Genomic DNA, 20,275 nt, shown 5'->3' with positions numbered 1-20,275 from the left:
ACTGATCATTGTTATCTGGAGTCTAATGAACATTATGGCCAAGCAGTGTTGCAAAAAAAAATCATCCTTTTTTCTTTCATAAGTTCGTAACTAAACACTGCCCAATTTTGAAGAATATAGACCAAAGGGCTGCGTTCGGGAATCAAATTGTCATTTCCCATTTTCCAATTAGAAATCCCAACAAAAGCTGCAGCAACAAACCAAATGAAGCTCCGAATGCCTATGTGAGCACTGGTTCCTCCCTAAAAGTCGGGGCTTCACCAACTGAACCAAACGGCTTCCTAGTCAACCTTTTCCTAATCACGCAAGAAAAGGAGGCTAAGAGAGCCAAGCCAAATGGGAGGAAGAAATAAGCTCACCAAGACAGATCTGTCGAAACCAAAAACCATTTCCTTGCCACAACAGCTAAATTAAGCATGGAGGGCTGGCAGCACCCAGTAAGGGTGGGGCCTCAGGCACAATTCCTAGGACAAGGAGCCTAAGCAGCTGCTTGAACTTGTCACCAAATTCTCGCTATCAGCTGGCGGCTCATGAACCACTGGCAAAAAGATCCTGGCTGGCTCACCAAATTGGTAACTAAACCCAAGTTCATGTGCCTGACACAGCAAAGCCAACTGAGTATGTAGCAAGGAAAGGGGTTTACTCAGGAGGCAGCCAAGGGGCACCTGGCTGGCTGTCTGTAGAGCACATGACTCTTGATCTCGGGGTTGTAGGTCCAAGCCCCACTTGGGGTGTAGATTATTTAAAAATAAAATATTAAAAAAAAAAGAGAGGCAGCCAAACAAGGTGATGGGCTAATAAGCCTCAAATCTGCCTTGCAGGAGAGCAGAGTCAGGGATGTTTAAGGGAAAACATTGCAGCCTCATTTATTAGTCTGCAGCTGTGCTTATTAGTCATGCTAACCCTTTGGTCACTGGTTTCAATTCTGCTAATCAAGCCCCAGCCTCATGGCCTCCCACTAGCAGTATAGGTCCTATTCTTACCAGTTTCACTTTCTTTTCCATCCTTGTTGACAGCCGACTTGTGAACATGCTGCATTAGTCTGAGGAGATCATGCCACCGTTTCTGCCTATAACAGGTCTGAATGTGCCCCAAGAATGTAAAGTTTTGCTTTTTGGAAAATGTCTGGGCAAAGAGTTCTTCAAATGCCTCCCGTAAGGGCAGCCAAATAAGCTTATGATCCACCGGTTTGTAACTGAAACAAAAGGTAAATGTAATTCACAAACTTCTGAAGCTAACAGAAATTAGAAATCATGTATTAGAATATAGGAACAGGTCTAAGATTTTATTCAAAATCAGGAATAATACCAAAATACTTTTTGAAAAATCTGTTAAAGTTTTATTTTTGGTTTTTTTTTTAAAGATCTATTTATTTAAGAGAGAGAGCGAGAGAGCAGGGGGAGAGGGGGAGGGAGAGAAATCCTCAAGCAGACTCCCTGCTGAACAAGGAGCCCAACACGGGGCTCAAGCCCAGGACCCTAAGATCATGACCTGAGCCAAAATCAAGAGTTGGCCACTAAACCAACTGAGCCATCCAGGCGCCCTGATGTTAAAGTTTTAAGTTATTATCTATTTCCTTCACTCTCAGTGTTTGAAGGGCCTATACTAAAGGTAAAAACTAGTATTAGATAAATAGTATTAAGAAAAAAATTGGGGAGCGCCTGGGTGGCTCAGTCGTTAAGCATCTGCCTTCGGCTCAGGTCAGGATCCCAGGGTCCTGGGATCAAGCCCCGCATTGGGCTCCTTGCTCAGCGGGAAGCCTGCTTCTCCCTCTCCCACTCCCCCTTGCTTGTGTTCACTCTCTCGCTGTCTCTCTCTCTCTTAAATAAATAAATAAAATCTTTAAAAAAAAAGAAAAAAAAAGAAAAAAATTGGAAATTCCTAGTTGGACAGTGAGAGGTATGTCACTTATTTTACTAACATGTTTAAATAAACATCATGTATAGTACTTAATAACTTTTTGGTCAATCTTAAAATATGGTTTTTCAGGATATTTTAGAAGAAAACACAACATCTGAAATCAATTAACTTAAGCAAAGCGAGCACAGCTCACGGCTTCTCAATTGACAGGGGGAGGATATTGTTCTTAAAGAGAAACAAGGGGAGAAGGGGAAGCAACAAAATCTTAGACATTGCAACGGTTTGTGGCCCTCCAAAGCTCAACATTTTATTTCTTACTATTTATTTTTTTTAAAGATTTTATTTATTTGACAGAGACACAGTGAGAGAGGGAACACAAGCAGGGGGAGTGGGAGAGGGAGAAGCAGGCTTCCCGCCAAGCAGGGAGCCCGAAGGCAGATGCTTAATGACTGAGCCACCCAGGCATCCCTATTTCTTACTATTTAGATTCTCTCTTATTCTTTAGTATTTCTCTGGTTGGGGAGCTAGGAAATGAATTCATATAAACTCATTCATTCATTCATTCATTTACTTAAAGCATTAGGCTCCACATTCATTCATTCATTCATTTAAAGCATTAGGCTCCACACCCAGTGTGGAGCCCAATGCAGGGCTTGAACTCATGACCCTGAGATCAAGACCTGAGCTGAGATCAAGAGTGGGACACTTAACTGACTGAGCCACCCAGGTGCCCCTCATATAAATTTTAATTTAATATTCAGGGGGAGGGGCAATAATGAAAAGTTGAGAAACACTGCTGTAGCTAAAAGTTGCTCAAGCAGCACTAATTGTTCCCAAAAAACCTCAAGAACACAATTTTCTGTAACCTAAGATACTAAATACTATAATTAAAGGACAATGGCATAAATTTCGTTTCCAAGAAAAATAACCTGAGAACCGAAACAATACCAAATATGTTTCAGAACAGTCAAGCACAATTAGAGAACTCATAGACACTACTCATTAGACTGTGAGGGAGGAACCATGAAACAAAGTAAAACCAAGGCCCTGATACTGAGCATCTATCAAAGTCTGATTCCAGAGAGAAAAAGAATGAGAACTTCAAACTCATTTACACTTACCAGTAAGCACTAACACATCAGTAAAGACATTTATTTACTCTATTTACTCAACAAAAATTTACTGAGTACCTGCTAGGTGTTAGGCACTGAGTAAACAAGACCCACAAGATCCTGCCCCACCGTAGCTTACAATCTAAAGAAAGAGACAATAAAAAAATATATCTACTATAAAACATCAAGTAGTAGTAAGTGCTATGAATATAAATAAAGGAGTGGGTGAAGAAGGCACTGGTAAATTTAGATATGATAGTCAGAAAGGCTTTGTTAAAGACGGGAATTTGAAGGCGACCCAAATCAAGCAAGGAAAGGAGCTAAGCCAAACATCTGTGGGTGGCAAGGGATGTCAGAGAGAGAAGAGCAAGATCTAGGTGCAACATGGAAAAGTGAGTGGCTGGAACTCAGTGGCAGAACCAGACAAAGGAAATTATGTCAGAGAAGTGCCACCACCTGATTATGAAGGGCTTCAGAGGTCAAAAAAAGCCTTTGGAATATACTCTAAATAGACTGAGAAGTCAGTGCAAGGATTTGAGGTGGACAGCGATGTGATTTGATGATACCTTTGAAGTATCATTAACTACTAAATGGACAGAGACCTTTGGGAAGTTAGGAGTAGAAGCAAAGATGAGAGACCTATACACTGGACCAAGCAAACAATGATGAACAGTAGAAGTAGTGAGGAATTAAACAAAACACACATTTTATTTAAATAAAATTGCTAGTCTAGCTTCCCCTCTCTTCCTTGGCACTGCCTGCGGAGGTGGCAGCCATCTGTTACCGGGCATCATGGCTGCCCTCAGACCTCTGGTGAAGCCCAAGATCGTTAAAAAGAGGACCAAGAAGTTCATCTGGCCCCAGTCACTGATATGTCAAAATTAAGTGCAACTGGCGGAAACCCAGAGGCATTGATAATAGGGTGCACAGAAGATTCAAGGGCCAGATCTTGATGCCCAACATTGGTTACAGGAGCAACAAGAAAACAAAGCACATGTTGCCCAGTGACTTCCGGAAGTTCCTAGTCCACAACATCAAGGAGCTTGAAGTGCTGCTGATGTGTAACAAATCTTACTGTGCAGAGATTGCTCACAATGTCTCCTCCAAGAACCACAAAGCCATGGTGGAAAGAGCAGCCCAGCTGGCAATCAGTCACCCAATCCCAATGCCAGGCTGCACAGCGAAGAAAATGAATAAACAGCTTGTTGTGCACATCATATTTGTGTTAATAAAACCATAAAACTACAAAAAATAAATAAAATTGCTAGTCTAAAGGTGACAGTACAAATGGAACCCAAAGCTAACTGAGGCAGCAGAGTAATGATTAAAAACACACACACTCAGTACAGACTGCCTGGGTCCAAACATGAACCAGCCATTACCTTAACAAGGTACTTAATCCCCATGTATCTCAGTTCTCTCATGTGTATAACCGGGTAATAGTCTGTGCCTCATGGTTGCTAAAAAGGTGAAGTGAGTTAACACAAATAAAGGCCTCCAGGGCGCCTGGGTGCCACAGTCCGTTAAGTGTCCCACTCTTGGTTTCAGATTAGGTCACAATCTCAGGGTGCTGGGATCAAGCCCTGCAGTGGCTTGTGGGGAGTCTGAGGATTTTCTCTCCTTCTGCACCCCCCCACTCTCTTGCCTGCTCTCTAAAATAAATAAATAAATCTTTAAAAAGTAAAAAATAAAGGACTCCAAATAGTGCCTGGAACATGAGTACAGATAAGAATTAGCTGTTATAATTATTAATGTTATTAACTGGCTCAAGTCTATTGAATTCATGAAAAAAGTAGCTTATTCCTACAAATTAGACTAAAAAACATTTGTTCATTTAAAGCACAGCATAGTGGCTGAAACAGTTAAGTCAATAAAAGTCAAATTTTCAAATGATGAAAAAAATGAATCAACATATATACACTTCAGAAAGGAAAAAAAATTAATTGTAACACACTCAGTGGGAACCAACCTGACACCTGAGAGAATATAACACTGAGAATGCATTTAAGAATTCATTTGAAAATAGCTGAAAACAAAAGAAAATAACTCTCTGTAATATGTGAAAGAAGATAAAACAGCACATGCTGAGTAACTGAAATGATAAACACTCTTCTTCCTTTTAGAGTCAGGATTCCAAGTTTAAGCATGCACTTCTGCCCCCTCTCTTCTGTGCAGATGTTTCTACGGGTGGCAAGAAAGAGGACGTGAGTTGGTGGTCTTTCCATTTCTATGAGATCTTTAATTTTCCTCCCATTTTTTTCTTTCCTTCATTGCCAACTTCTCCAAGAGTCCCTCCCCTTCTCTATACAGCTGTTTCTTCCTCAGTGGTTGCCCTTCCCAATCCCCTTCTCCATAATCAGTGCTGTGAATCCGTGCTCTGGGTTTTGCCATTTAGTCCTAGACTTTCTCTTTCTGGAATGATTTTATCTGCTTCATCTAAGTCCTCTGTGTCCTCTACTCTTTTTCATAGAGTCTCATCATAAGCTCTCCTCACCCCCAACTCTGTTGGAACTTGGTTTAGTTCTCCACTCACAGGTAATCTGAAGGACTACATTCTGCCTACCAGAATAACAGGGGCGCCTGGCTGGCTCACTTGATCTCGGGGTTATAGGTTCAAGCCCCACGTCAGGTGCAGAGATTACTTAAAAATAAAATCTTAAAAAAAAAAATTTTTTTTAAATGAGTTAAAAATTAAATGGATGGGATCCTGGCTGGCTCAGTCGGTAGACCATGCAATTCTTTTTTTTTTTTTTTTTTTGATCTCAGGGTCATTAGTTCAAGCCCCATGTTGGGTGTGGAGCCTACTTAAAAAAAAAAAAAAATTAAATTAAGGAAAAAGATATACCAAGCCAATACTAATCAAAAAACAAGGGGGTACAAATACTAACAAAGATCAGAAGGCAATCTACATAACATAGTTGAAGACTCTGATGGTCTTTGAAGCTTTACTTTTATAAAGTGCTTTTATTCTCAATAATAATCTTTTTAAAATCAATCTAAAGGATCCAGATTTGCAAAACAAATTAGGTCTATAAATTTCTTTCATTGTTTTTTTTACAATAGTATTTGATACATGTAAAATATGTTTAACATAAGTTATAAAACCTAATAAAGGGGTGCCTGGGTGGCTCAGTCGTTAAGCGTCTGCCTTCACCTCAGGTCATGATCCCAGGATCCTGGGATCGAGCCCCACATCGGACTCCCTGCTCTGCGGGAAGCCTGCTTCTCCCTCTCCCACGCCCCCTGCTTGTGTTCCTGCTCTCGCTTTCTCTTTCTCTCTGTGAAATAAATAAATAAATAATTTTAAAAAAGAAAAGAAAACCTAATAAAACGGATGAAACCACACATCCCCAAAACAGAAATATCCTTTCTCTATCCCACCTCCCTTCAACTCTTGAATTTTGTTATCCACTCCCTTGTCTTTTTAAAGTCATTTTTTAGTCTTTCCATCTTACACACAAAAATTCATAAGCAAGGAAGTCATCCATGCATCTACAATATGTTATATATTAAAAGATTTGATTTATACCACTTTCTAGTAATACAAAAGTATAGGAAGCAAGGCATATTTCCAACCATACAAAAACTGAAGCATATGTAAGTTTTCTTTTTGATAACTGATGCTAACCTACGAACAAGGAAAAATGAATATATATTCTTTTTAGCAAGTCCACTAAAACAAAATTCCAGTTACCATATTCTGATTCCAACCTTTTTATATTATCAATTGCATCAGGACACAAATGGGCATCTTTGTACTCACTACATTTAAAACTGCTTACAATGGCTGACATAACACAACGAATTCTTAGAAGAGACAGACACAGTCCATGTTCAATTAGTACAAGACCAGACATTTGTGTTAGGTATACATAACAGGAGAATATTCCTGAAGACATATATAGATACAGAATAGGGAGAAATATACGGTAGTAGAGATATACCTAGTTAAGTAACAAATTCTGTATATTAGTAAGAATACATTGTCAAATACCTCAATGAGGGGAAGGGGAGATTGTCAATTAACTGACAGAAATAAAATAAAAACAAAGCAGAAAGATCACTGGGGAAAAAAATAACAAAGTGAAAGTAGAATTAGAGTAAGAAAGGTAAGCCTTAGCTAATTGATCTTAAGACAGAATATATATTTAAGAGCATTAAGTACATCATTACTAATATGTGTAGAACAGAATATAAGTAATGGGCAAGAAAAGGAAAAGTACCAAAGGAAGCAGGATTCAAAGTAGCACTCTAACCACAGCAAGGAGGGATATAAGACAAAGAGAGCGAAAATAAAAACTGCTGTAATGTGGCCCTCAAAAAAACAGATAAATGAAAACCTTTTTGGCAGAAGCCATTAAGAGCAAAAAGGACAATAAATTCTACTTTATGCCTTTAAGGATTTTTTTAAGCAATTGTTTTGAATCAATGGGACAGATTCCAATATCACTCAACATAAGGTATGCCAACAGTATCCAGCAGTTTTACGGCCTTCAGCACAAACTAAAATTGTGAACTGAACATATTCAAAAACACCAAGAGGGAGAAGGGCATTTTAATGACCACAGTGGAGTCCCATGAGCAGCATTTAACCAAGTAGAGAGCTACTTAATGTTTCAAAGATAACTGAACTGCAGGAGAGAGTCTAGCTCCAAGGCACTGTGACTCTAGAATGTACGCTTTAGATAAATGACTGTTGATTATATATATTAGTTGATTATATACTTGTTTTTTTTTTTCCCTCTCCATTCCAGCATGATCTTTGAGAGCAAGAACCTCAAGTTTTCTTTAAAATAAAGAGAAACAGGGATGTCTGGGTGGCCCAGTCAGCTAAGCGTCTGCCTTTGGCTCAGGTCATGATCCCAGGGTATTGAGATCGAGTCCCGCATCCAGCTCCTTGTTCAGCAGGGAGCCTGCTTCTCCCTCTCTGACAAATAAATAAAATATTTAAAAAAAAAAGATTAATAAAACAAAGAGAAACATCTACACATCCAAGAGCTCCTCAATAAAGTCCAATATAACCTGCTGGAGTGGGGGTAGGGGTGCAAGTCTTTGAACCTTTTTCTAAGGCTAATTTTGAGCTTTAAAAGGAAAAACTATTTGTTCCTCAAGCAGTGAACACAAAATAACAAGAAAATTATTTTAAACCATACTTACCCCCCAAGCAAGTCTGCAGTGTCACTTTGTTGATTCATATTGACAACCCTCAAACGGTGGCCTTTTAAAAAGAAAGGGCAAAAGGGTCACTCTGAAAATTTCAAGACTAATTATATCCAGTGATCCTTAAGGATGTGTGGGCATAGGCATAGGGGAAATCTTTTAACGTACACTTTCTCGGATTCTCTTATTTTACTTTTAGGAATTTCAACCATCCAAAATTTTCATCTACCCCAGAAAGATATGTACAAGAAGATTTATTGTGTATTATTGCTCTGGCATCAGATTAACTGAAAACAACAAAAAAATCCTTCAGTAAGTCAATGTTTATAAATGAGAATTAAATAAACATCCAGTATGGAATATTATTATTTAGCCATTAGATAGAAATGAGGCAGTTCTATTTTTAAAGATGTCCAGTTTGCTTATGAACTAACTAAATGCAATAAATAGAGTATAATCCCATTTTTTCAATACAAAACCAAACTTAAATGTTTATATATTTGCAGACCATAGATTAGAACCAAAAAAAAGTTAATACCAAGCCATTAACAGTGGTTATTTCCAGGGGGAAAAAAATTACATTATTTTCAAGGAAAAAATTTCCAGTGATAATTTCCAGGTAAAGTGGAGTGGTGGCACTTTTTAAACTCCAGTATTCTGTGGACTTCTTATTGGGGCGGGGGGGGGGGGGCAATCCGTGTGAAATGTTTTTTGTCTGGGAGCAGAGTGCTTCCTCTCTAAGTTACCTGTAATGTGAGCCAAGTACTGGACAGTAGAGGTTTTGCCCGTCCCAGTCTCTCCCACCAGCAACACAGGCTCCCCTTTGCTAACGCACACCGCCAGCTGTTCAATAAGAACAGAGGATGGCCTTGTAGGAGCAAAAGTGAGCTTCTCCCTGGGAAGGCGAAAACAAGTAAGCGGTCAGAGAGGCAGGCTACAAGTTCTTCTTAAGTGTTGTACTGAGGAACCAGATTTTCCAGACTCCACAAAAATGAGAAGACAACTCACAGTAGCTGTCTTCATGCTATAAAACAGACATCCTTATAGCCTATGAATTGCAGAATTCATTCATTCTATAAACATTGAGTATTTATACACCTGGTACTTTACTAGACTCTGGAGATTCAAAAGACCAATAAGATAAGACATTATCTGTACTAGCTATATCATCTTAGGCAAATTACTTAGCCTCTCTTAGCCTTGGTTTCCTCACCTGTAAAATTTGGATCAGAGTTACTATTTGTGGTGGGTTTAATAGTCTTCCCCCAAAATTCAGGTCTACCCAGAACCTATGAATGTAACCTTATTTGGAAAGAAGGTCTTTGCAGATATAATAAAGTTAAAACCCTATCATACTAGGTTTAAGGATGAGTCTTAAATCCAATGACTGGTATCCTTACAAAGACAGAGAGAGACTTAGAAACACAAACACACACAAGAAAAAAATGGTATGACAATGGAGACAGAGATGGGAGAGATGTAACTACAGAGACAAGGAACACCAAAGATTGCTGGTAGCCATCAGAAGCCAGGAGGAGGCAAAAGCCTTCAGTGGAAGTGTGGCCCTGCCAACATCATGATTTCAGACTTCTAGTCTCCAAAACTGTGAGAGAATAAATGTCCGTTGTTTTAGGCTACCAAGTTTATGGTAATTTATTATGGCAGCCATAAGACTCTAATAAGTTAACTCATAAAATTATTATAACCACTACATGAGAAAACATATGCAAAGCGCTTAGCACAATATTAGGCGTATAGTAAGTATTTAATAAATGGTAATTAGATCTCAAAATCTTGTAAAATTCCAGCCTTCAAGGAATTAACAGACTAACATTAGGACCTTACTTGACTTCCAAGTGAGGCTTAGTTTGCTAAATACACTAAAGTGAATAAAATAAAAAATACATCTTTGCTAGTCCCAAGTCCCTAATCACCCTCATCACCTCCTTCACCTATTAACATCTAATTTCATAGAATATACTTTAGAAAAGCACTGCTTCTTACCATCCTGCACAGTGGAGAGACCACCGTTCATATACATTTTGCTCAGACACAAGGGGCTGGACTAGTCAGTCCTTCTATCATGTTCCTAATGCCCCACAGTCCCAGACTAGTTGAGAGTCTATTTACCTCTGTATGTGGACAGCCTCACTTTGTTTCCGTAGAAGCCGCACTCGACCCACTTGCACATCTAGTTCATTGATCACAATTTCCGGTTTATAAAGCTGACAGAAGAATTCGGCCTATGGGAGGGGACAGAGTAAAATTCTCTATTGTCTTAAAAAAAAAAAAAATTCTACTATGCTCTTCAAACATTTCCTCATCCCTGTGGCTTACTGTGCCCCTCTAATTAGCGCTTTACTAAGAAGTACTTTTTACTTCCAAGATAGGTGAGTTAGCTTTAATTACATCTTTTTTAAAATTTTCTGAATTTCTAATGATTTTTAAAACATTGATCATGAATGCTTCCCTGTAATGGGTACTTTTTATTCATTTAAATAAGCCCATACCTGCCTATATCCAAAGTGAACACACTGACAAATTCCAATAGCAAATGAACAGAAAGTTCTACTCCTAAAATTTACGAAAAAAAGTCAGTGATTTTTCTTCAGCTATGCTTTTCTCTGCTTTAGATTCTAAAATAATAGAGGAAACAGTGACTTGAATGAACCATGGTACATCTGAACACAAAGAGAAGCTGTGACAGATGCTTCCAGGATATCTAGCCAACAGCCGTTCCTCTCTTATCCTTGTCACCAACCCTAAAAACTCAGATTTTGTTTAGATTTAGGGCAGGAATGAAAGGGGCAGCAAAGTTTTCAGGGAAATTGAATCTCTCTTCCACCAAAGGGAATAAATATTGATCAATCTAACCCAGTTGTGGTAGTTTCATTTTTTTTGCCTACTATAATTATTTATTATTTAAGCCCCTTTAGTAGGTGTTGTCACCTGCAGCTAAAATCATCCCAACAGTTTCAGAATCCTAAGGAGCACCTCTATTTCAGTTCCTGACATAAGGTTTTTTGAGTCCTCATTTATTTGGGAATGCCAGGTATCTGCCACAAGATGGGCCTCAGACATTTCTCTAGCTACCATCACCACTGCTGAAAGGCTCTCTCCTCCAACAATAGATACTTTGAAATAAAACAAGAATGGCAAAGTATTAAAAATGTCAACAACGAACCTAAGTACTACTCTTTGTGTACTATTCTTGGTGTCCATTGTACTATTCTTGGTGTCCATTGGTACTACTCTTCAATTTTTCTCATGTTTGACATCAACGAGAAGTTGGAAAAAATCTAATCATGCATAAAACTACAGAAAAAGGTGTTACTAAAACAGTTCCAGTCCTGAGTCCACAATCTACGGAATAACACACTCATTAAAACACTGGAGAAAATAAAGCATGCGCGTGATATAAGGCACAAGATGGCTCACTTTAAGAATGTAGAACACATCAGAACTACTTATCTAAGAGATAGTGAGAGCTTTATGTTCATGAAAGGCAACAATGAAACTATGAACTTTGACAGAGGAAGCAGTTATCGCAAAGGAACCGTTTCCAGGTAAGGACCAAAGACTAGCAAGTAAAGTAAATATCCAGCTTCCTTTCAACAAAGAAGTAAAAATAGCACTACATACCTTTTTCTTGGAAATGTTCAATTTGCTTCCAATAATTTCCCCCATTTTCAGTTTGCTTGAATGCTTAGAAAGCATTGCTGTGAAACAGTCCAGAGCCTATTAAAATAACCAAGGTCATTGCCAACTGATTTTTTTAAATACTACATTAATAACAGAGCACCACTATCCTGGACACAAAAAGGACAAAAAACCCAGCAGGAACATTTCTGTAAGACTACGGAGAGTAGAAATAAGGTACCAGCCCTAGACTCAAGGACCTTACCAAAAAAGAGACAAGGTACAAACAAATGTGAAGGCTTTACTATCAAAATAATGGTCAATTAGGGGAAAAAAAACAAATAGGAAAAGCTTCATTTTACAGGGTGCCTGTGTGGCTCAGTTGGTTAAGTGTCTGATTCTTGGTTCCAGCTCAGGTTATAGCTCAGGGTCCAGGGATTAAGCCCCATGTTGGGCTCTGCACTCAGCAGGGAGTCTGCTTGAGGACTCTCTTCCTCTCCCTCTACCGCTCCCCCCCGCTCACACTCTCTCTCTCTAAAATAAATAAATCTTAAAAAAAAAAAAGCTTCATTTTACAAATCTGAAAAATAGAATTAGTTAATCATTAAGTCTATGGTTCATGGGGGAACTGACTCTTAAGCCATGGAAGCAACACCAAAAGATTACTTTCTAGCTGTAAAGGAAAACTCTTGATGTGCAATAAAAAGATCACATTGTCATTACCCTAATCCAGTACTCAATTTCAGCAACTACTGATAGGCCAACCAGATATGTGTCTTTTTTTTTTTTTTTAAGTAAAAAACGTGGGGCTTAAACTCAAGACCCTGAGATCAAGAACTGAGCTAAGGTCAAGAGTCAGACGCTTAACCAACTGAGCCACCCAGGCACCCCCAGATATGTCTTCTGATGTAATGAAATATAAAGTACATATCACCACCAAAAGTAAATTCTACCCAAAAAAGTCTGAATTTGAATACATTAAGCATTTTGCTAAACTTCTATTATTTACAGGGAAGACGAGAGAAAATGAGAACAAAAAGGATACCATGAATGTGGTAAACAAAGAATACATTTGGTTCTGCTACCACCAAGTGTAAAGTATCAATAAACTTAATGTAAACATTTTAAAAAAAAGAGAATTTATCCAGTCTTTGTCCCTAATACCTGGCACAGAGCTTCAAAAACCCTTGGAATTACCAGGAGTAAGAAGTATCTTTTTTTATTCACTAGGGCCCTTTTGGACCATATTGAGTTTATTAAGCTAAGCAAGGTGACTTTTGATGGGCCTTTAGGTGTTTTGTTTTTTTTTAAGATTTTATTTATTTATTTGACAGAGAGAGACACAGCGAGAGAGGGAACACAAGCAGGGGGAGTGGGAGAGGGAGAAGCAGGCTTCCTGCTGAGCAGGGAGCCAGATGTGGGGCTCGAACCCAGGACCCTGGGATCATGACCTGAGCCAAAGGCAGACGCTTAATGACTGAGCCCCAGGGCCTTTAAGGTGTTTAAGAGAGGGGCTGGCCAGGCCAGAAAGACCAAGCACTGACCGAGAGGGTTGAAACTTCCAGCTCCACCTCTAACCTCTGGGGAGGGAGGAGAGACTAGGGGTTAAGCTCGATCATATGGCCAATGACATAAGACCTAATAAAATGCTGGACATCCAAAGCTTGGAGAGCCTACTTGTTGGTGGACATAATGATGTACCAGGAAGGTAGCACACCCTAACTCCACAGGAACAGAAGCTCCTGTGCTCAGGACCCTTGAAACTTTGTCTCTTCCATTTGACTGTCTTTAAGTTACATCTTTTATAATAAACCATAACCAGTACTGTAAACATAGTGCTTTCAATGAGTTCTGTGGGTTGATTATTGAACCTGAGAAGATTGTGGGAACCTCTGAATTTACAGTTGGTAGGTCACAAGTGTGAGTGGCCCCCAAGGCTTGCAACTGGAGTCTAAAGTGGGGGTAGTCTTGTGGAGGACTGAGCCCTTGAAACCGTAGGGTCTACACTAACTCCAAGTAGTAAGTAACAGAAGTGGTTTGAATTGCAGAACACCAGTTGGTGTCAGAGTAACAAAGAAGCAACCAGATAAAGCCAGAAAGTGGAACATTTTGCAAAATTGGCCTGATCTTTTCAACAAGGTAGTGCTTGCTTATAAAGGGGGGAACCTGATACAGTAAAAGCATTCTTAAACTTATATGCATAGAAAAAGATCTGGGGGCACCTGGCTGACTCAGGTGATAGAACATTTGATTCTTGATCTCAGGGTCATGAACTCAAACCCCATGTTGGGTGTAGGGATTACTTAAAAATAAAATCAAGAAAGAAAAGAAAAGAGGGGAGGAGAGGAGAAGAGAGGAGAGAAAACAAAGGAGAGCGAGATCTGGAGGGATAAACACCAAGGTGTTAAAAGTGCTAGGGAACGTCTAGATGGGGGCTATTTTTATTTTACCACTTTGCTTTCCTATATTTTCCCATTTTCAACATATATACATATACATATATATTGTTTCTCTATTAATAAAATGCCTGTAACACAAATGTTCAGAGTAGCATTACTCGTGATAGCCAAAAGGTGAAAACCACCCAAATATCCATCAATGAATAAGTGGAAAAACAAAATGTGGTATATCAATACAATGAAATGTTATTCAGCCATTAAAAAAGAATGAAGTACTAACTCATGCTATAACATGATTAACCTCGAGAATATGCTGAGTCAAAGAAGTCAGATACAAAGGTCACATATTGTATGATTCCACTTATATGAAATATCCAAAATCAGCAAATCTACAGACAGAAAGTTATGCCACAGTTTTATTTCAAAAATACAAAACAAGGTTATCTTTCAGAAAGATGAGAAATTTAGGAGAATGAGAAAGCAAGTTCATGGGAGTGAAGAATAAGATTCAAGGACTGGCACACAGCATTTCAGGGTTCAGCTCACTTGAAGTGTGAACTCCAAATGTGGTTTCTTTCTACTCAAAGTAACTTTGCCAAACACAACGAGACTGCAAGCCAAATTGGATCACTACTCTCCTCAATCCCAGCTGCCAGAAACCAGAACACTTTATTTTTTATTTTTTTGAGAGAGAGAGAGAGAGAGAATGCATACACATGTGCACACAGGAGGGGGAAGCAGAGGGAGAGGAAGAGAGAGAATCTTCAGCAGGCTCCATGCCCAGGGTGGAGCCTGATGTGGGGCTCAATCTCACAATCCTGAGATCATGACCTGAGCCAAATGCTTAATCGACTGAGCCACCCACGTGCCCTTAGAATCCAGAACACTTTGTAATCAAAACTGGTCAATGTTTTAAGAGCCCAGAGATCTTCAGACAGTACCACTTTTATTTTTAAGCAAGCAGGAATAAATCTCTCCCTGTTCTTACTGAATACGGCACAGTTGTAATTCAATAGGGTTTCCCTCCCACACAACACATTTTTTGCCCAAGCCCAGCATACAAGGCCATACTTTGTAACCCCCACATAAATTTATCTGGACTAAAGCAAAACACCCTACTAAGCAAGTGGAGGGATCAGACAAATACAACTCTATCAAATAGACTATGAAATTATATGTAGAAACAAATACTGAGCACTTTTTTAAGTAGGCTCCATGCCCAAAATGGGGCTCGAACTCATGACCCCAAGATCAAGAGTCGCATGCCCCGCCGACTGAGCCAGCCAGGTGCCCCTAATACTAAACATTTTAGAAACATTTTATATTTTACAACATTATTAACACCTGGGAGATTTTCTTTTTGTTTTATCTTTAATTTCAGTGTCTGTTTTACTCTAAACTATACTTACTGTAATTCGTAGTAACCTGTTTCAAAACCAAATAATTTATTATGCCCAATTAGTTTTAAGGTAACATTAATTCAGTTTTAACTAGCTAGGAATAATAAACACAAAAGAAAAATTCTGATAGCAGCCAAGAGACAGAAAATAACAATGAAAATCAACAGCCTTACGGAGTAGAAAGAAAACAAACAAGGAGACTCTATCTTACCTCTTGAAAAATATTTAAGGATGCTGATGAAGACAGACTGTCAAAACAATGGACAATCCTATTACACCAATTCAGTAGATCCCTTAAAAAACAAAAAAAAAAGCAAGGAAATAAAAGACCACAGGTTAAAGACATCAAAGGCATCAGAGTTAAATTTAATCCACTTAAGTCTGGGGAACACCTAACAATGAAGTCTTTCTGTTTCTCTGGCATTGTAAAGATAAACAGTGCAGGGAAAAGAGTAAGTGAGGGGTCCCACCTACCAGGAAGTGACCTATCGCACATTTTACCCCAATCCATGCCAGACAAGATTGGGGGGGGGGGTGGGCAACTAACTCTCAGGGGAGTTGCCCATTCCTAACGTTCACTTCTCAAAGGGCAAATCAACCACCGAGAAAAGAAAGCAAAGGTACAGAACTTATTATATACAGCAAAATCCAAGGGTCTTATTTAAGACCCCAACTGTCTCAAAAGAAAAGCTAGTGAAAGAATTACGTCAGTAAGTAATCTCAATCTTGGCTTTTAAAGTTATTTTCCTTCCTTCCTTCCTTCCTCCCTCCCTCCCTACTTTCTTTCTTTTAAGTAGCCTCCACATCCAACATGGGGCTTCAACTCATGACTCTGTGATTAAGAGTCAGATGTTCTACTGACTGAGCCAGTCAGGTGCCCCCAAAGTTATTTTTTAAAGCTAAAATAACATTACCTTTATAAGCCTTCCTAATCACTAACTGTAAGGTCTGAAAACAGGATCCAACACCATGAAGCAGTCCACAGGTCTAATTTCAAAACCGGACCTCTCTTAATCATTCAGTGCTAGCTGTTAAGAACTTTTAAGGGAAGCAATTTTTAAATTATTAAGTCAAGGGGCGCCTAGCTGGCTCAGTCGGTGGAACATGTGACTCTTGATCTTGGGGTCGTGAGTTCGAGCCCCACGATAGGCGTGGAACCTACTTAAAAAAAGAAATAAATTAAGTATCAACTCAAAAGTGCTTAATCCAGTACCTTAGAGACAATTCTCTTCCTTCAAGGCTTAGTCTTTTGTTTTCTCTTCTGGCTTCTGAAACTTCCTCAGGTGCCTGTTCACATGTAATAGAACTATCACTGCGAGAGAGATGTTTCTCTCCAGTAAGCTGGATGTAAATGTCAAGCAGGTGATCAGTTACTGACAAGAGGCTGGGATATCTGTTCTGAAGAACCTGACAGAGGGAGGAAAAAAAACAAAGAAAATTTAGCAGCAGACACAGTGATTTTTTTTTTTTTAAAGCACATGTAAGAGGAGCCTGGGAGAGGGTGAAGCAGGCTCCCCGCTGAGCAAGGAGCCCCACGCAGGACTCTATCCCAGGACCCTGGGATCACGACCTGAGCCAAAGACAGACGCCCAACCGACTGAGCCACCCAAGTACCCCGATCTTTCTTTTTTTTTTTAAAGTAGGCTCTACACTCAGCATAGAGCGCAACACAGGGCTTGAACTCATGACCCTGAGAGCAAGACCTGAGCTGAGATCAAGAGTTCCATGCTTAGGGCGCCTGGGTGGCTCAGTTGGTTGAGCCTTCAGCTCAGGTCATAATCCTGGAGTCCCGGGATCGAGTCCTGCGTCAGGCTACCTGCTCGGCGGGGAGTCTGCTTCTCCCTCTGACCCTCCCCCCCTCGTGCTCTCTCTATCTCATTCTCTCTCTCAAATAAATAAATAAAATCTTAAAAAAAAAAAAAAAAGAGTTTGATGCTTAATCAACTAAGCCATCCAGGCACCCCATTCAAACACAATCTTTCTAGGCATAAGATGACTGGAGTTGGCAGCAAGAGAAATGTAGTTCCTTGTACTCCCCATGAGATCAGCTTAGGAGATTATTTTATTTCCTAAATAATGAACCTAAGAATTTTATCCACGAGTCACTTATTCAGGAGAGTGTTATTAGAATTTATTAGTAAGTCCAGGGCGCCTGGGTGGCTCAGTTGGTTAAGCGACTGCCTTCGGCTCAGGTCATGATCCTGGAGTCCCAGGATCGAGTCCCGCATCGGGCTCCCCGCTCGGCAGGGAGTCTGCGTCTCCCTCTGACCCTCCCCCGTCTCATGCTCTCTCTCTCTCTCTCATTCTCTGTCTCAAATAAATAAATAAAATCTTAAAAAAAAAAAAAAAAAAAGAATTTATTAGTAAGTCCAGAAGCTTAAGAATAAGGGAACTCTTCAAGGTAAACTATCTAAATATGATATACATCATTTAAGTGAGGGGGTGAATTCTCCTATTGTGCTTCCTGTGAGCAGAATGACTCACAGTTGTTCATGACAGGAATGGAAAGATGAAAAAAAGTAGCAGTCAATGTTGTTCTCATCCTTTCAATCCCCAACAAATCACACCTAAATGTGAACTTAGGACCTCTTCTTTAAAGAACACAATGGCAATTTAGGAAGGAATACTAAACACTGAAATTTCTACAACTGCAAAACAAAGAGCTGCACAACAATACAACAAACACAAAGTGCCAGGCGGAATGGATCCTGGGGACAAAACGGTGAATAAGTTACTGGAGGAGCTATTGTTGAGGGCAGCAAAATGGGGATAGACAGACAAAGAAATAGACAACTGGGAACTAGAGTGAGATACGAAACTCCTAAGTCCAAAATAGGCTGCAAACTTATAAAATCACACTGGTAAGAAAAGGCTTCTGAGAGATTGCATGATCAAGCTTTTTCCAGTAATACAGTAATACAGTGAACTAGACACCCTGAAAACCCCTCTTCTTATAACACTTAAAATGCTAGATAAAATATTTGATAAGGTTGTCTTGTGTCACTTATTTATCTAAAAACTTACACGAAGAAAGAGCAAAGCATCCCTCCCATGCCTGTATAATCACTAATGGCATTATTTGCTATGCTCCAAGATGAAATGTTGCAGAATGGGAAGCTTTCCAAGTGAGGGGATAGATATAAGGGGAAAGTGGGGGTTAGCAAGGTAAAGAAAGGTACACCTCTTAATGTCTGAGGATAACCAGCGATACCACAAAGTGAATCAATGTAGAAAATCTAAAAAATAATTCATCTCAATTTTCATTAATACCCAGAACAAAACGTGCTGTTGAATGTGAAAGACATTAGTTACAAAACAACTTAGTAAATTTTTTAAAAAAAAGTTTCAATTGAGGAAACTTGAATATAGGCTGAGAATTAAATGGTATTGAGGCATTACTGTTCATTTTATTAGGTATAACAAAGTTATTGTGATTATATATGAAAAGGCCCTTAAATTTTTGGAGATGCATTAAAGTTTCAAGGATGGAATGTTATGGGGTTTGCTTTCAAATATATTGGCAAATAAAAAATACTAGATGAAGTTAATGCAGTAAAATGTTAGTACATTAACTGTTAAATTTAGGCTGATGAATATTTTGGTGATTCATTACACTATTTCCTCTATTTACATGTATACCTGGAACTTTTAATAATAAAAAGTAAAAAAGAAAAGCATCAATACTTTCCCACTGATAACCACATACCTCATTCAGTTCTGTCTTATCCATGTTATCCATGTGAATTTTCATCCAATATTTGTCTAGCAGAGTAGCATGACTATTTAGAGGTCGATACCAATTTCCTCCACAGCTCAAGAGTCTATATTTCAAAATTTAAAAAAAGAATTACACAAAACTCCCAATTTTAACCTTTAATTATGCCTCTGGGTAGCCCTTGCTAGACATTATCTCATATATGAATAACACTCACAACCCCTTCTGGTGCCAGATACCAGTACGTTGGGCTCACAGGGCAGATGATAAATGAAAGGCTGCCAGTTAACCCAAGTCTGACTCTTTTCCTAAGGGTGTATAATAGAGTTTTAACCAAGTTATCTTCTAATCACTGTAAATGATTATATTAGGTGTTTTGATCTTAACAGCATGTTTCTCTTCCTCAAAACACAACTTCAGGAAAGAGAAAACATAATCCAAGGCCCATAGCCTTAAAAATAAGTTCAGTGCTTATTACCAAAAGCTACAGTACTCAAAATTATTAAAAATTTCAAGAAGGAACATTCATTAAACACATACTCTGGCCAAGCCACAAGCTTACACCTAGGCCACTTAATGTGATGCTCACAACTTTCTGAGGAAATGGTACGCTACTTTTCTTCTTATGCATAAAAAGCAAGAGTACTGTCCCCTGATCACTCAACTATGACTACAAATGGCAGAGCCAAGAACTGAATTCAGATTTGCCTGACACCTTTCTACGATGGAAAATTCATGTTATTATAAAATATAGACATGGACATATACTAAGTTTGCTTAGGTTTTATTCCTTTGTCGATGCTTATATTCAATTTAAAATAGGAATGAAGGGGAGCGCCTGGGCAGCTCAGTCGGTTAAGTGGCCGGCTCCTGATTTCACCTCGGGTCATGATTTCAGGGTCCTGGGATCCAGCCCCATGTAGGGCAACACGCTCGGCAAGGAATCTGCTTGAGGATTCTTTCTTTCCCTCTCCCTTTGCCCCTCCTCCT

At 39.2% G+C, this 20,275-nt stretch overlaps 1 protein-coding gene across 2 annotated transcripts in view; it reads right to left on the bottom strand.

Moving 5' to 3' along the window:
• The window catches only part of MDN1 (midasin AAA ATPase 1), a 159,494-nt gene that overhangs the window by 115,987 nt on the left and 23,232 nt on the right, over positions 1-20,275 (bottom strand). For both annotated transcript variants that reach the window (XM_032409275.1, XM_032409277.1), the window contains exons 9-16: positions 19,277-19,391; positions 16,784-16,977; positions 15,782-15,863; positions 11,775-11,870; positions 10,263-10,375; positions 8,879-9,027; positions 8,130-8,190; positions 984-1,195 (exon numbers count right to left, since the gene is read on the bottom strand). In XM_032409275.1, coding sequence (XP_032265166.1) covers positions 984-1,195; positions 8,130-8,190; positions 8,879-9,027; positions 10,263-10,375; positions 11,775-11,870; positions 15,782-15,863; positions 16,784-16,977; positions 19,277-19,391 — 1,022 coding nt within the window. The remainder of the gene's footprint in view (positions 1-983; positions 1,196-8,129; positions 8,191-8,878; positions 9,028-10,262; positions 10,376-11,774; positions 11,871-15,781; positions 15,864-16,783; positions 16,978-19,276; positions 19,392-20,275) is intronic.

The sequence above is a fragment of the Phoca vitulina genome, unplaced genomic scaffold, assembly GCF_004348235.1.
Source record: "Phoca vitulina isolate PV1807 unplaced genomic scaffold, GSC_HSeal_1.0 scaffold11, whole genome shotgun sequence".
Lineage (NCBI taxonomy): Eukaryota > Metazoa > Chordata > Mammalia > Carnivora > Phocidae > Phoca > Phoca vitulina.
This window is presented reverse-complemented; position numbering and strand designations above follow the sequence as displayed.